Source organism: Harpia harpyja, chromosome 14 (assembly GCF_026419915.1).
Source record: "Harpia harpyja isolate bHarHar1 chromosome 14, bHarHar1 primary haplotype, whole genome shotgun sequence".
Lineage (NCBI taxonomy): Eukaryota > Metazoa > Chordata > Aves > Accipitriformes > Accipitridae > Harpia > Harpia harpyja.
Genome location: NC_068953.1, coordinates 8,882,554 through 8,897,993, shown reverse-complemented (window position 1 = coordinate 8,897,993; position 15,440 = coordinate 8,882,554). Strand labels below are relative to the sequence as shown.

Sequence of the window (15,440 nt, the reverse complement as noted above, 5' to 3'; positions counted from 1 at the left end):
TTTCTACCTGTATTTAATGAGACACAAGGCCTCTTCTCTCTTCTCGGGCACGGGGACGTGGCACTTTTAGGGGTTCTGGTTGTTCTGGTGATGGTTGGTGTAGCAGGGAGAGAGGCAGAGATGGGAGTGCCTGGGGCCGGTGCCCTGATGTGCGGGGCTGCACTGTCCCCCAGTACCCCTCAAACCCCTCCCTGGGAGGGCAGACAGGGTTTGGAGGGTCTCAAGCAGAAGGGGAAGCCAAATGCCTGGAGCAAAAAGGCCCATGGAGCCTCCTGATCCTGCCCAAGGGCAGAGCCCCCTCCACCTATATCCCACCCTTCATCGAATGACCCAGGGCTCGATTTGCCCCCTCTCTCCCAAAGCTGAGATGCCCCAAGGGGTGTTGGATGGCTCCCGTCCTGCCGGCCGGTGCCTCTCCTCCGGCTGTTGTGGTGAGGTGACAGTCGGAGCGGGGTAGGAACGCACACGGGCTGCCTAGAAAACCACCACCACGTCTTTATTTGCTGTTTCACAACAGCCTGAAGTGTTTGCAGAAGGCTTGTCCTGGGCCAGTCCTGGGTCTGGGGTGGGGACTGGTTTGGACTGGATGCCAGGGAGGCTCTGCAGTGTGTGGCTGGGGGTGGCTGTGGGCTGGGGGTGTGCTCCATGGAGTCTGGAAAGATGTCTGTGGGCAGGGGGGTGGCTGCTGAGAGTCCTGCCTGGTCTGGGGGCTGCGAGGGGAGGGCTTAGCTGTGGTGTGCTTCACTCGTGGTGGTGGTGGTGGTGGTGGCGGTGGGAGGGGGTGCAGGGCTGGGGGCACATGTACGTACAGGCTCTGCTGGGTGTCTCAGCAAAATGTGGCTGTGAGTGCCCTTAAATCAGCAGAGACACCCCCCCCCCCCCAGCTGCTCCTTTCCATCCCTGGGGGGGCACATGGCCCTGCAGCCCACCCAGGCTTGCCGGCACAGCCCCGGTTAAAGTGGAGACTGGGGGGATCGGTGCTGCCAGCGGGGCCAGGTGGGAGATTTCTGTCCCCAGCCCTGCGGGTCTGGGATGGGACCGGGCTGATCTCCTGGCTGGAAGGCAGACGTGGTAGAGGGAATAGCTGTAGCCAGGGCCGGCTGGGGGAGGTGTATAGCTGTGGTGGGGATGGAGAGGGGTCACTGCCTCTTATCCACCCCCCCCACAGCCTCTCTCCAGCCCCCCCCCGGCAGAGCTGGACTTGAGGGGGCTCAGCAGCCGCTGTTCCTGCGCATGAAGGCATGTCCCCGCACAGGATGCTGCATCTCGATGAAGGCCAGCTCCCCCACCGTCACCTCGCAGGGACCCAGCGCCTCGAAACCGCACTTCTGGTAGAAGGGCACGAGGAAATCTTCGCACATGAGCAGGGCACGCCGGGCGAAGGGCAGGCACCGCAGGTACTGCAGGTACCGCCACATAAGGATGGAGCCCTTGCCCTGCTGCCGGAAGGTGCGATGCACGGCCAGCACGTGGATGTGCACCGCCGTGCCCCGCGGCTTGTGCAGGGCCAGCGCCTCCTGCCGAGGGGGGAGCGGGGGTTAGTGCGACCAGGGGGAGTCCCATCCTGCATGTCTCTTGGTTACCCATCCCAGTAAACCAGGGTCCACATCCTCCCCCAAAGGGAAAAGGGCCCTGGTGCCATCCCCCTTCGCCTCCCCCCATCATCCTTGGAGGCTTTTTAAGTTTACAATGAATGTTGAGGGGCGTTACTTGGCATATTTTTTTAACAGCATCAGTAAAATTAATTAATGAGAAAGTTCATTTCCACCAGAGCAGCCCTGTAGCAGTTAGTCTTGGGAGAAGACTTGGTGAGTGGCCTCGGGGAGCTTCTCCTCGTCCCCAGGCTCTGGCAGTGCCTCTCCCAGTGCGCAAGCTGGGAAGAACAGGGTCCGGCTCTTACCTGGCTGAGCCTCTCCTGGTCCCAGAGGGAGCCGATGATGAATGCCACGAGCCGCCCTTCCTCAAACCAGCCAAGGGAGAGCTCCGGGCACAGGTTCAGAAAGTGACGGATCTCGTCCAGGTGGAGGGGACAGTCCCCGGAGACAGATATAAAGGCTGGAGGGGGACGGCAGTGAGCGCAGCGAAGGGAACTGAGGACACCCGGACCCAGAAAACCCCCCAGCACCGATGTAGTGGGGGGAAAGCAGGATGTGATGGGGAGAGATGGCATGTGTCCTGCTGCCTACTTGGCCTAAAGGAGCTCTAAGGCACATGGGTGGCTCCAGGGAGCAGCTCCGCTCCTCCAGAGGCAGCCCCCCAGGGACCGGCTCCCCACTCTCATTGCTGATTCCAGGGCTACAGCAGCAAGTGCCGAGATGAACCCTCCTGCCCGGCATCTACCCGGCTGCCCTTGCCCTTTGGAGAGGAGGGAGAAATGGGCCGGTGAGTCTGGGTGAGGGGAGCTGGGGGTGCCTGGGATGGAGGGGACGGGGGACGTTGCTGGGGGTGGATCTCAAAGTGCCCCTCTGTAATAGGAGGCTGGGCATGGTGTCCATCCTCCCACCTTCCCCCTCTCCTCTCTGGTCACCTCTGGCAGGACTGTTTTGGGAGAGCTGCTCCCTATTTACCTGGTCCTGCTCCAGGATCACCTTCCACCATCCCCACCCCAGGCAACTGGGTGAGCTGGGGGCCGTAGTTCCCCACCTCCTTAATCACGGCTTCCCCTACCTCATTAAGGAGCCTGTGGTGGCCTGGCCACAAGTCATGGCCTCTGGCTCCGTCCCTCATGCTCCATGAGGGCATGCACAGGGGCTTTGCCACCACGGTGTGCCCCCAAGGAGCATGAGGGACCGGCGAAGGAAAGGGATGGGCATCTCCAGCCGATGCCACCAGGCAGGACCTCCCCGGGGCAGCCCCTTACCTTCCCGCTCGATCTCAAACACGCTGATGGCATCCTCGGGGCTGAGGCAGCGAAACTCACTGGCGGGCAGCGTGTGGCGGCGCTGGCCCCCAGGCGAGCTTCGGGGGGACCTCAGGTGAACAGGCTTCAGGAAAGGCAACGCGCTGAGCGCCGACATCCTCCTCCTCCTCCTTCTGCCCGGCTTTCCACCGCTCCCTCTGTTTGGGGCAGCCTCTGCCAGCTCCTGGCCCCGGCGGCGGCACAGCACCCTTTATTTCAACCAATCTCCTCCGGCGCTCTTAGCTGCCGAAAATACCTGTTGGTCACGCACAGGATTAGGCTGCTTGCCACTCTTTTCCTGTACATATGTGTGTGTATATATATATATAGCCAATACCCGCCCACAGTGGCCCACAGTGACCCCATTATCGGTCTGCTGTCGCTGCGAGCTGGGGCCAGTGCAGGAGCCTGGCACCAGCCGTGGGCTGTAGCAAACTTGTGGCCCCGGGGATGTGGGGGACAAAAGCCCGGTGACCAGCTGCCAGCATCCAGGCAGTGGGACAGAGCGGAGAGAGGGGCTGTTAGAGATGGGGCTGGGGGAGCAGGCATGGGGCTGAGCATCCTGCTCTGGCATCCTGCCCCGCATCTCCTGACCCAGCCCATGGCAAAGCCAGGCAGCAGGACAGGCAGGAGAGCCCAGGGGCAAGTCTAGCCCCTGACCTGGGGACAGGCGGGGTGGGATGTGGCTGCCAGAAGCTGGGAGGCTGCAAAACAAGCATCTCTGGGTGAAAGCTCTGTGTGGTGTTGCATGGTTGTAGTGAGAGGTCAGTGCCGGGCCACCGTACGCACACCCCCAGCACGGACACATCAGGCAGCCAGATCTACCACCCAGAGACAGCCCGAGCTGCCGGGATTTGCTCCCTTTTTCCAGCTCACTTAGCAGGTAAGCGACACAGCTTAGCCCCCATTGGGCTCTTAGGCCCCATCCATGCTCACAGATGTAGCTGACATGGGTCAGTGGTGGGACAGGTGGGTGCCTGTGGCTGCAAGCCTCAAGTGTCCTCCCAGGCTGAGGTGTCCCCAGGCTTTGTCCCCTGCCCTGGGAGCTTCAAGCAGCATGATCCCACCAGGCACAGCCCATCCTGGGACATGCCACCTGCGACGTGGGACCCCAGACCCCTCGGTTCCCCCAGGAGAGTCACCAGCACCCGAGCTCCCCGAGCTCAGCTGACAGTGCCCGTCCCGCACAGCCTGGCCAAATCCCTCAACCTGGATCAGAGTCTGTAGCTTCAATCTGCCTCTGGTTTCACGTGTGAGCGAACCAAGTTAATAAATCCGGAGGGAACCACAAACTGAGTGAATAACTTTGCTAAGCACATATGTCCTGCAGGCAGAAATAGTGGGAATTGCTCCCGGAGCCGTCCATCCATCCGTCCCTGCTCAGCCCAATATTCAAGCAATTTACAGCAAAGCCAGTGCGAAGCCAGGTCATTTCTGATTATTGTTTGAGAGGTGCCGGCTTTCCCTGCTAATTATAGGCTTGCCTCCAGCTAATAGGATTTATAGAAACAAAAGCATTACCAGCACAAACATTGTGCAGGGCAGAACCGGCGCAAGCTGGGAATTTTCCATCCTGAAATGCCAAGGGCTGGGTGCTTGAAATGCCTGTTTTATCCAGTGCGAGGTGAGACGGCGTGGTGTTCTGATTTATTTTCAATGAATTGCTGGTTTGCTAATGGATGTATATCTAAGGGATCTCGGGTCCATCATGGAGAGGGGGTTTCTTTGGCGGGGGAATTATTTTGCATCCCCAATGCTCATTCTAGTCACCAAGGACTAACTGAAATGGTGCTGGGAATGGGTGGTTCATGCTTCCAGAAACCATGTAGGAGGGAAGTAGAGGGGTGGCCGAGCTGGAGGGCAGAGCAGGGTGCTGGGGGGCTTGTAGTGTTTGTAAAGCTTATTATCAAATATTCTGGAACTCCTCATCCTGCTAATTGGATTAGGGACTCATCCACCTGGATAAATCCCAGAGCAGGCAAGAGGGTAGGGTCTGGGTACCTAGAAAATGCAACGGTGGTTTGATCCTGGGCAGTGCTGAGCACCTGGGGCAGGTTCTGGGGATGCTGCAGGATCAGGCCCGGGGATGGCAGGGCAGAGTGGCCAGCTGAGTATGGCCTCGGGCAGGGCTGGTGTTTCAGCTGCTGTGGGAATTAGGGAGCAGGATCATGGAATCATAGAATAGTTTGGGTTGGAAGGGACCATTAGAAGTCATCTAGTCCAACCCCTCTGCAATGAGCAGGGACATCCTCAACTAGATCAGGTTGCTCAGGGATGATAGCCACTGTTAAACAGTTTACTGTCCAAGAGCAAGTCTTTATCCCAGATCATAAAAAGACTGAAAAGGACTGAATAGTGGAAAGTCTCTACAGGGACATCCACAGAGCTGGGGGGTTCAAGACCTCTTGTGCAAGTGGCTGCTCCATTCCCATTAGAGATAACTTGGAAAGGGGAATCAGATCCCTCTAGCTATTTTTAGAAATTTCTTGACACCCCAACCAGCAACAGCCCGGAGCAGAAGTCGGTGATGGGGAAAGGCTGCTCCTTGGCTTGTTTTCCTTGTATTATTTCGCCTCCGGCACTTTATGCCTGGCAAGCCAGGTTATGCAGCTGAGGGCTGATACATTTGTGTTTGTTTTCTGGAAATGAACTTCTTCCTTTGCTTCTCAACTCCCTGCAGATGCAAAGGTCTTCTGGGGTGGGGGAGATACATAGAGCCCGCAGAGCACAGAGGAACTGGCCGTCCTCCCCAGCCCATCCCCAGAGCCGACCCCGGGCCCTGCACAGCCATGGGGGTACCAGCACTGCTCTTACGCCTGGGAAGCATCCCACCTGCAGAGGTGAAGGAAACTCGCCCCAGGTCACAGAGTAAGTGAGAACCAGAGCGAGGAGGAAAGTCCTCTCTCCCTGGCTCGAGACATCTGTCTTCCAATGCTCCAGCACAGCCTCCTGTATATTGTTCAAGTCACTTACACCCTAGGCTAAATTTTGTGCTGTTAACTCCTTACCAGACCCGCCTGAGATGAGCCCAATACATTTGTGTGTATGTAGCAGCATACCAAAAGTCCGCTCTGTAAGTTTCCCCCCCCCACTTGTGTTTGTGCACTAGAGATCAAAGCATCCGCATGGTCCACAGAGATGCTCACATGTAAGTAAACAGGCAAGTCCGCAGTATCCCCCTAACAGCATCTTTTTATTATGTTATGAATATCTGCCTGGATTTGGAGCTTGAATTTTTAAATGAGTTGGTAGTAAGGAGTTATTCACCCAGTTCTGAAGCCAAATACTCTTTGCGAAGGAGCTCAAGTTTTTCCCACACCCTGAACACGCAGGGTTTCAGTGAGAAGAGTCCCTACACCCAGGTTTTGATAGTATGTGTTGGAAGTGTAGGGATGGGACAGGGGCTGTGATGAATCACGCTCTTTCCTCCACCAAAGTCACTTTTCAGGCAAGCTAAGCTGAATGCACCAACCTCCCTCCCCTCTGGGGCAATTCCCCCCATTCTGGGATGCTGGGGCTGGCAAGTCACAGTGGCCTCGGGACCACCAGCTGTCCCCAAGGCTGTTAGTACCACCGGGATGCAACAGAAACATGGGTGCTTACCGAATGGGGACCCCACGCCGCTCCTCTGCCTGCCTGGCTCCGGTGGTGCTGTCTTGCAGCTGGCAGGAGAGGAGGACCCGGGGTTTTGCCTCCCCTCCTCTGTCTGCTGCACCCTCCGCAGCCCCTGCTTATATATATTTGTTATTTATGGAGCACGTGATGACATCCTAAGGAGTTTATAACCCCGATGAAAGACAGGGAGAGGTGAGAGGCTTTAAGGTGACAGGCCAGAAAAAGGATCCCATCAGGCTTTTTTTTTTTTTTTTTTCCCCCTGGCGTGACTGCCTACAGAGGGATAAGGCATTTAGCTGATTGCTCTGCGCTGAGTCCCTGCTGCGAGCCGGGCCGGGAGAGCAGAGGACTTAGCTAGGAAAGGAGAGCAATGTACTGTGCCTGATCCAGACCTCTCTGATGGCACCGGGAGCCCATAGGAAGATGAAGGCAGCCCTGCCGAGGGCGGATGAGCTTTCTTTGCAGCAAGGATGGGGGGGCTGCTGGTTGTGCCAGGCGTGATCATCGCTTGGGCTTGAGCAGTGGGGAGTTCCTCACGGGAACTGGCTGGCTCCTTATAGGATGGGGGGTCAGACCTAAGGTTTCTGCCCCAAAGATCTTCCTCCAAAGACCAAGCATCTCTCCCCTGTGCAGCCCTCGGTCCCTGGGAGCTATTGCATAAGAAACTGGATAGGCAAAGCCAGCAATATTTGTTCCCATCAGGACATGTGTAATAAAAGGAGGATTATCCCAGGCATGAGCATGATGTTGGCATCATCATTATCATCATGAACCAGATGCAGCCCTGAAAGAAGCCCGGAGCAGGAGGCAGGGCTGGCCTTGCTCCACCGGAGATATTTCCAGGGGAGTTCACACCTGCTTTAGTTTCCAGCCATGGGCAAAGTGACCTGGGGCTACATACTTATCTCTCTCTTCTAAGTTTTTTTTTATGGATTTGAAACAGAAATACAACCCAGCAGCTTTCTGCTCTTCAGAAATGGCATTTCAGAGCAATTCCCAGCCATTAAAACTGAGCCCAGCAGAGCAGAGGCTGGCCCGTGGCTGGAATAGTCAAGCAGGGGTGCTGCTCTCGGTGCTGTTAACTGGGTCCGTCTCTTCCTGCTCCTGCAGACAGAGGGTCAAAAACTCCATTAAACTAGAACCACAGCAGTGTGCTGAGATTTACATACTTAGCAGCTCGCTCAGCATCTTCAAAGAGCCCCAAGCTGTCACTCTGGCCCCGCAGCCAGGCTGGTCCCTCCTTTGGGGTGCCTGCTCAGGAAGATGGCAATTATTTCTGGGTAGGATTTGCAGCGAGGGGCGACACGTGGGAGGCAGATGAGTCACGACTCGTCCCCTGCTCTGCCAGGACTTGGGAATGAAGTGACACACATGCAGCCCAGGGGCTCCTCAGCTGTGCCGCCCTCTGCCTCCATCCCTGCTGCTGCAGTCTCGGGTTATCCTGGTGCTCAGGGGGATTAAGCTGGTTTTGGTGGCTGCAGCCTTCACAGTCCCTTGGCCTCACGGGGCAGGGTCTGCCATCACAGGGACGCAGGTGGCATCAGGGTCCTCCCCCGTGTGGCACCATCATGGAGGTTTCTCTCCCAAACACAGGTAATTACTCACATAATTACCAAGCTGGACACTCCGCTTACATCCCTGTTTTACACCTTTCCCTGGTTTAGCCAAGGGGATCCATGTACCCAAAGAGGGTGATGCTTTTCTCCTGGCAATGGCATAGCAGGGGTGGCAGCAGGGCTCTGCAGTTTGGCATCGCTGCAAGGTCAGCCACGGGCTCTGATTTCATTCTCCCTTATCTCCTGCCTTTTCATCAGCTGCCGCAGACTGGCAGCGTGCGAGCGCTCGTCGTTGCTGTAACTGCACAGCAGGTTGCGGCTCTTTGGACATACTCACTATTCTCAGTGCTTGCCAGGCTGGCTACCTGCTGCTTCTATCCCTCGGTGCTCCCCTCTCATGCCGCCAAGAGCAGTTCAAAATCACCAGCAGGTCCTGCGAAGCCAACGTGCCTCCAGCCTCTCTGCTGGAGTGGGGCTTTCAGTGCGGCTTAGGAGCCTGCGAGCTGATGCTCTTTCGAAATAGCAGTACACAGCTCCTAAGGATGGTGGCCAGACCCCAGCCTCAGGCTCTAAATAGACCCTAGAGGGGCTGGTTCTGCTCTGTGCTCTGAAATGTTAATATATATATATATATACAATATGCAAATATACATTTATGTGGATTTCCTCTGGCATATTCCTTTTGGCCCATCAGTGCAGCTGATGCTTCTTCCAGAAGGGCGCAGGGCTGACCTCCTCCACAGAGTCACAGGGAGCTGGGGAAGAGATGCTACTTCACAGCTTATTTTGGATCCCAGCAATAGTCAGGGGAAACAGGCTTTGAACTCCACTAGATCAACACATGCTTTTGCAGGGCTGGTGTATCTTGTCACTCCTCTACGTGGGCATCTGAGGAAACAGTACAAACAGTTCGGGGCGACAGTTTCACCCATGTCTGCTTGACCATGGCAGCCTCAACCAAAAGCAGGAGGTGGGGGGGGCAGGACCTGGCCGGGACCTGTTTTATCCCCTCCCTAGAGCATAGGCACTGGCGGTGATTAGCCTCCTTTCCTTCTCTCTGCAGGGCTGTGGCAGTTTGTAACTAGGTCACGGCCACTCATGACACAATCCCCGGGAGGAAGGAGGATGGGATTCAGCGGGGGCTGCAGAGGCTCCTCTGGGAGGAGAGGCCCGGGCAGGTGGGAAGGGGCTCAGCAGAGGCAGCCCCCACCCTCTGGTCCCAGACCTCCAGGCAGTTTAGAGCCAGTTCTGACTTTGGGACGCGGCAGTTGGGTGATTGTTGCTGGGGCATCCTGCTTCTTACAGGAGATCTCCTCCCCTTGGTCCAGCCCCGGCACACTGCTGGTGGGAGCCAGGGTGACCCCACGGAGCTGGATGGGGACCAGATGTCCTCTATGGGAAAGCCAAACTCTGCAACCCAGAGCAAGGCTGGGCCTGGACCAGCCCCATCAGGGGATTTGTAAGGTCTTGGTCTCAGCGAAGAGGATGAGAGAGAGTAGAGGAGGATTGCGCTTGCATCAAGTTTTACACGTACAAGGTGATGCCGCTCTGAGGCTATTTGTGGGGCTGGCCAGAGGTGTTTGATCAGAGTGGCACAAGCAAGGAGGGAAGGGCCGGGTAATCCTGTGCGGGATGGGGGCACCGGGCACTGCTAGGGGCTCCTCTCGCAGGGGAGAGGCTTTCCCCTGCCCCCCCAGCCTTGGGAGACTTGCTGCGCTCACCAAGGCGGGATGAAAGATTGCCATATGCTGCGTCACTTGCTAATATTTCTGTTCCCTGATGTGATCAGGACGCAGCAATTCCTGCTAAGCTGTCCTGCACGATGGTGATAAACTCCCAGCCTGTCCCTGCGGGAAGGTCTGCAGACATTTCCCGGGCACCGAGCAGCAAGCTCTACTCGAACCACTTTTTCTGAAGGCACCAGCTCTTCCGAGCAGCTGGCGGGGGTGGTACAGGGACACGTGTGCCCCCGGGAAGCAGCAAAAGAAGCAAATATTGGCAGGATGGGCCAAGGAGGAGCTGCACAGCAGAGCAGAGGGGAGCCCAGAGCTCTCCTGCCTCCGAGCGAGGAGCCGCCCAGGCCGGCGGGCTGAGCCTGTCTGCAAGCGCTGGGGCTGCCGAGCAAAGCTGCTGCTCCTCCGCGCCAACAAACCGGCGCCGTTCTCTCCCTCCCGCCGGGCCGGGAGTCGCCGGGCCGGGCCCTGCGCGGCGGCGGGAGGCGGCAGCCCACCAGGTGGCACCAGAGCCCCGCCGCAGCCCCGGCACCGCCGGGCATCCCGGCACCCTGCGGGCACCCGGCATCCCCAGGGCATCCCCGGTACCCCCCGGGCACCTGGCAGCCCCCGGCATCCCCGGTACCTTGCGGGCACTCGGCACCCTCCGGGCATCCCCGGTACCCTGCGGGCATCCCGGCACCTGACAGGCATCTCCAGAACCCTGTGGGTATCCCCAATGGGCATCCTGGCACCTGGAGGGCATTCCCGTACCCTGTGGGCACCTCAGCACCCAACAGACATTTCCAACACCCAGCGGGCATCCTGGTACCCTGCAGGCATCCCCAGTATCTGGCAGGCACCCCAAAACCCTGTGGGCATCCCGGCACCCTCTAGGCATCCGAGTACTCTGCGAGCATCCTGGCACCCCACAGGCAACCCAACACCTGCCCCATAAGCCCTGCGCAAACATATCGTGTGAGAGGCGCACCCAGCACCAGCCGGGTCCCAAGGAGGAAGGATGGGGCTTGCTTTTCACCAGTATCTCAACAGGGAGATACTGGTGCTCTAAGTTAGAACACACAGGCAGCTTGCTTGCAGGGAGGATGTTCTCCTGCAGAGTAAAGGCCATCACTTCCCCAAACAGCCTAACAGCAGGAATTGTCCCTAAACAGGACGGGGGGGCTGCTTGACTTGTCACTTTGCAGAAGTCCTGCGTGTTCAGACCTCCTGCTGAATCAGTCTCATTCACCAAAAAAATCATGCGTGCAAAATGTTTCTTGGGTTTGCCTTAGTATTTTGCAGGGTGGTCTGACTTGCTGAGGCTCCTCAGTGGAGATTGGAACAGCCTGCCACGTTGAATGAGAGATGCTCCTTTCGACACCCAGGGACCGTAACGTGCCCAAAGCACGTCAGTGTAGCGGCAGGCCAGGCCCCGGGCTGTTGTGTCCTGAAAAAGTGATGAGTTCTCCTTCAGTGCCACTTCCCGATGGAAGCACGCCAGAGCCCCAACTGGGATCACAGTGCAAAAACACACCCGGCTCAACTCCTGCTAACGAGCAAACAGCCCTGACTTGTCCCCATTAAAATCCCCCTGCTGTGAGCTGGGCTGGTTGTATAATGTGATTGTTTGCATGGCTATTTGTGGCTACCTGAAACCCCACCGCTGCTCTTCAGTATGTAATTGCTCTGAAGAGGGACAGTTTCCATCTACACACGTGATGATGCCCATTACATGTATCTATATTTTATTAGTGGCTGTTACGATGCACATTAAGGAGATGATGAGAAGCATCACTGTGCTGGATAAAGCTGTGCTTTGAAACCTTGAGAAGAACATGCCACCAATTCCAATGGAGCCAGAGGGCACCCTCTGCCCATCCCAAAGGCCTGATCCTGTTCCTACAAAGGCACGATTCTCCCTGGCTTCAGAGAGAGGGAGGTCAGCACCTTCTCCCCAGTTCCAGGTGGGCTGTCTGTATGCCCTGGGGAGATATGCCACATGCCCCGCTCCAGCACAGCGATGGTCAGAGGGTGAAATCCTCGTGCTGGTGGCATTCATACGCTGCCTTTCCACTCCCCACCTCCTTCGCTTTACAGAGGTCATGGCTTGCAGACAGAGGTCTGTACTCCCAGAGGCACATCCCTGTAAACAGCTGTATAACCACGTAGCACTGAATGGATATTTAAACTGTCTTTCCCCAAGGGTGTGCTGCTATTTTGCCACCCAATGGTCCCTTTTAGCTCTATTCTGTTACTTATCCCTGAGGTCAATGCTGAGAAATGCTCCAGCAGGGAACCATATCAACACGATACCCCTCTGATTAAAATGGTGATGTAGCAAGTGATTAAATACTGGTGTGGAGGTCAGGCTAGCCCAGGGGAAGGCAGGCGCTGAGAATGCTTGCACCGAGAATGCTTGCACCACCTGCAGCTCCCTGATTCAGAGGCAGGACGGGAATAGTTTGTACTTCACCATCACTTAGAGCATCCCGCTGCCCTGCCACCCAAAACTCTGGATAGCCCAGGCGACAGGCAGAGCTGAAACGCTGGCTGGCTCCCAGCACATCCCTCACCCACGCACCACCCATCTGCCCCAGCCGCTTCCCAGGGTTTAAGGGCTATTTGCAAGGTTGGAAAATCCCAGCAGGCCCAAGGAGAGGGTCCCTGCTCCCTCGTGGCGTGGTGGATCTTGAAGCTGAGCACCGGCAGACCTTTATCCCGGTTACTTTTCCTGAAAGGAAAAACCTTGGAAGGAGAACTGATAGGCAGCTGGTTGATCCAACCGAAGAAGAGCAGCCTCGCGTTTGTGGGAGGCGGAGGGCAAGAGGGGAAACACTGCTCTGCTGCTCCTGAGGTCGTTCCTGCAACAAAACAAGTCAGGCTGAGGATTTCAGGCATTTTCCTGATATTCCAGCCAGCACTGCACTGGTGGGGAGATCTAGGGAGTGAAGAGGCAGGATATCTTTGAGTAAAGGACAGGCAGCAAAGGCTGGTTTGGATTCCTTTAGCCCTTTGCCTGCCAGAGCAGCAAGACCCACTCCAGAAACCATTTCTGTTTCACAAATCCCTGCAGACCGAGGGGGAAAAAAACCCTTAGAGTCAAGGAAGGTAAATATTTGGCTCATTTGCACACCCTAACGAGGGCTTCTAGGAGCTATAAAAAGCAAGACCAGGCTTTGCTGTCGGCTGGAGAGCACCTCCCAGCAAAGGACTGTGCCTGGTGCCAGGTGGACCCCCACCCTGTGCCCAAGGTGGCCGTCTCGGCAAGGCAGGGAGGGCCTGCGTGGGGGTGAGGGGCAGGGGTGGGCTTTCTACCCCCTCCCCATGCAGATATGTGCAACTGGGTTGCAATGTCGAGGCTTTTTATAGTAGAGGCACACACCCTTCTGGGGCTGCTCCTGCTGAGCACTGGGGCTAGGGGCATCTCTGCTGGTGACTGGGGGTCCGGGGATGATGCAGTGCAGCCCCCCATGACTGGGGACCTGGGGGATGATTCTATGCAGCCCCCCATGACTGGGGACCCGAGGTGATAGAGTGCAGCCCCCCATGAGTGGGGACCCGGGGGGATGATTCAATGCAGCCCCCCATGACTGGAGACCCGGGGGGATGATTGAGTGCAGCCCCCCGTGCCCGGGGACCCGGGGGGATGCGCCTCAGCCCCCCCCCCCCCGCAGGCCAGGTCCGGACCCGTCGACACCTCCCGCCCCGCCCGCGCGGTGGGCGTGCCGAGGCGGTGGGCGTGCCCCCGCCGGGCCCCGCCCCCGGGCCGTTACTTGCGCGCGGCCCGCGCCGCCTCTCCCCTCCCCCAGCCTGCGCCGGCGGCCGCGCGCTCTCCCGCTCTGCCCGGCGCCATGGCGGACCAGCCCGCTGAGGCGGCCCCGGCCCCCGCCGCCCCGGCCCCCCCCGCCGCCCTGCCCCTGCCGGCCCCGCCGGGCGGCTCGCAGCGGCTCCTCTTCTCCCACGACCTGGTGTCGGGCCGCTACCGCGGCTCGGTGCGGTTCGGCCTGGTGCGCCTCATCCACGGCGAGGATTCGGACTCGGAGGAGGAGGAGGGCGGACGCGGGACCGGCGGCGGCGGCGCCGCCAGCTCGGGAGGCTCCGAGTCGGGAGGGCCCGGGGCCGGCGGGGCGGAGGAGGGCCGCGCCAGCCCGCTGCGGCGGGGCTACGTGCGGGTGCAGTGGTACCCGGAGGGCATCAAGCAGCACGTCAAGGAGACCAAGGTAACCGGGGCGGCCTCGGGCTCCGCCGGCTCCCGCCGAGGCGGGGGCTGTCCGCGGCCGGGCTCGGCCCCTGCGTCCGTGTGTCGTCGTCGTCCCCCCCTCCCGCCCCGGGGGGGGCCGGCTCCGGCTGCAAGGCCGGGGCTCCGCCTTGGAGGCCTCCCGGGGCAGGGGCCTGCGCGGCCTGCGGGGCTGCCGGCCGGCTCCTTCCCTTCCTCCCCCGCGGGCTGCGGTGTTTGGCTGCTCCGGAGGCACCCGAGAAGGGGGTTATTGCTGCTTTTTCCCTCCTACCCACCGTCCTTGCCCGCCGGTGGCGGCATGCAGCCGTCTGAGCGTGGGGTAAGGTGGACGCTGTCCTCCGGAGGTTGAAATCCTTTTCCCTTCCTTCGTCACGCTCCTTCTGGAAGCCCGGCACGGATGCAGCTTGTGGCAAAGTACGGCTGTTCTGCTGGGGCGCTGGGATTTAATGGCCTAAGGAGAGGCCTGCCTGTGAAGGTGGTTTGAGAGAGCTTCCAGACCCCTCTTGCTTTCTGGGGATGTGGGCTGGTATCTCTGCCTTTATTGGACAGTGTCGTCATCGCCTGTTTTAGGGGAGTCAACGGCCGAACAGGGAAACCTCGACTAGATAAAGATTTCAGCAGCGAGTAACCGTGGTTTGGATCTGCCCTTGTTTACGTGAGCGTTTACCCCCCGCGGATGAGGCATACGTAAATCTGTGACCTCTTAATTATATCTGAAGAACCGCAAGGTGTAGATCTGTGTTAGAATGTTCCCACTTCCCAAAGTTCGCCTGGCATGGGGTATTGCACAGACTGACTGACAGTACGGAGACAAAAGCGGGCGAGGGGGCACTGTAATATAGCACAAAGGGGCCTGCGAGGAATGGGCGTTGCACCGAACAAAACAGGCGGCCTGCACTGTCCTTGCAGCGGAGCGGGTCCGAGTGCTCTTCTGGGGTGGCAGGCAAAAGCGGGAGGCTTCTGGTATGCTGTCTGCTTTGCTGTTTCAGAAATGGCCCCGCACACTGAAGGAGAGAGGGGAGACTGGGAGGAAGAAAGGTGTGTTGCAGTCCTACAGGCATCATCGGTAGGACTGCAAGTGCTAACAGAATGAGCTAAATTTAGGTGGTAGTGTCATTAGACACGTGACCAGTTGGAGATAAGGAAAATGAAAACAGCTATTCAGAAAAGATATTGCTGTGTGATGTATTTCTACATTTAAAAAAAAAAAAAAAGGCCTTCTTTCTCTAAAGAACCACAATTCAATCACTGCAGCCTTGCAATAAAATCTTCGTGTGCTGTTGCAGCGACAATTTGTCCCGAGTGTGGTTTTCAGCATCTAAACAAAGCCACCTCAATTTGGGTGAGTAAACACGGACTTAGGAGTTGTTACTGGGTTCCCAAATCCAGAAGTGTTAGCTCTGACTTTAGTCGCTTGG

The 15,440-nt window shown here is 58.0% G+C and overlaps 2 protein-coding genes and 1 long non-coding RNA gene across 4 annotated transcripts in view; 2 read left to right on the top strand and 1 right to left on the bottom strand.

The window, feature by feature from the left end:
- Positions 1-475: 475 nt before the first annotated feature.
- On the bottom strand, positions 476-6,615 carry AANAT (aralkylamine N-acetyltransferase). The gene is made up of 4 exons (XM_052808696.1): positions 6,503-6,615; positions 2,861-3,155; positions 1,901-2,055; positions 476-1,517 (listed from the first exon to the last, which is right to left on the bottom strand). The coding sequence occupies exons 2-4, from the start codon at positions 3,015-3,017 to the stop codon at positions 1,212-1,214; spliced, it is 618 nt and encodes a 205-aa protein (XP_052664656.1). The 5' UTR covers positions 3,018-3,155; positions 6,503-6,615; the 3' UTR covers positions 476-1,211.
- Positions 3,255-10,329, top strand: LOC128151346 (uncharacterized). Its single transcript, XR_008238350.1, has 3 exons — positions 3,255-4,523; positions 5,580-5,767; positions 9,860-10,329. It is a non-coding gene; the product is annotated as an uncharacterized LOC128151346 (long non-coding RNA).
- A 3,251-nt stretch (positions 10,330-13,580) lies between these two features.
- Positions 13,581-15,440, top strand: part of UBE2O (ubiquitin conjugating enzyme E2 O) — a 66,887-nt gene continuing 65,027 nt past the window's right edge. For both annotated transcript variants that reach the window (XR_008238340.1, XM_052808674.1), the window contains exon 1: positions 13,581-14,005. Coding sequence is in view for 1 of the 2 variants with exons in the window: in XM_052808674.1 (XP_052664634.1) it covers positions 13,637-14,005 (369 nt within the window). In the remaining variant the exon portion in view is untranslated. The remainder of the gene's footprint in view (positions 14,006-15,440) is intronic.

Coding starts and splice junctions, on each gene's coding strand:
- AANAT (XM_052808696.1), bottom strand. CDS start 3,017: ATGTCGGCGCTCAGCGCGTTGCCTTTCCTGAAGCCTGTTCACCTGAGG. Junction 2,056..2,860: donor GTTTGAGATCGAGCGGGAAG/GTAAGGGGCTGC, acceptor GTCCCCCTCCAG/CCTTTATATCTGTCTCCGGG. Junction 1,518..1,900: donor ACCAGGAGAGGCTCAGCCAG/GTAAGAGCCGGA, acceptor CCCCCTCGGCAG/GAGGCGCTGGCCCTGCACAA.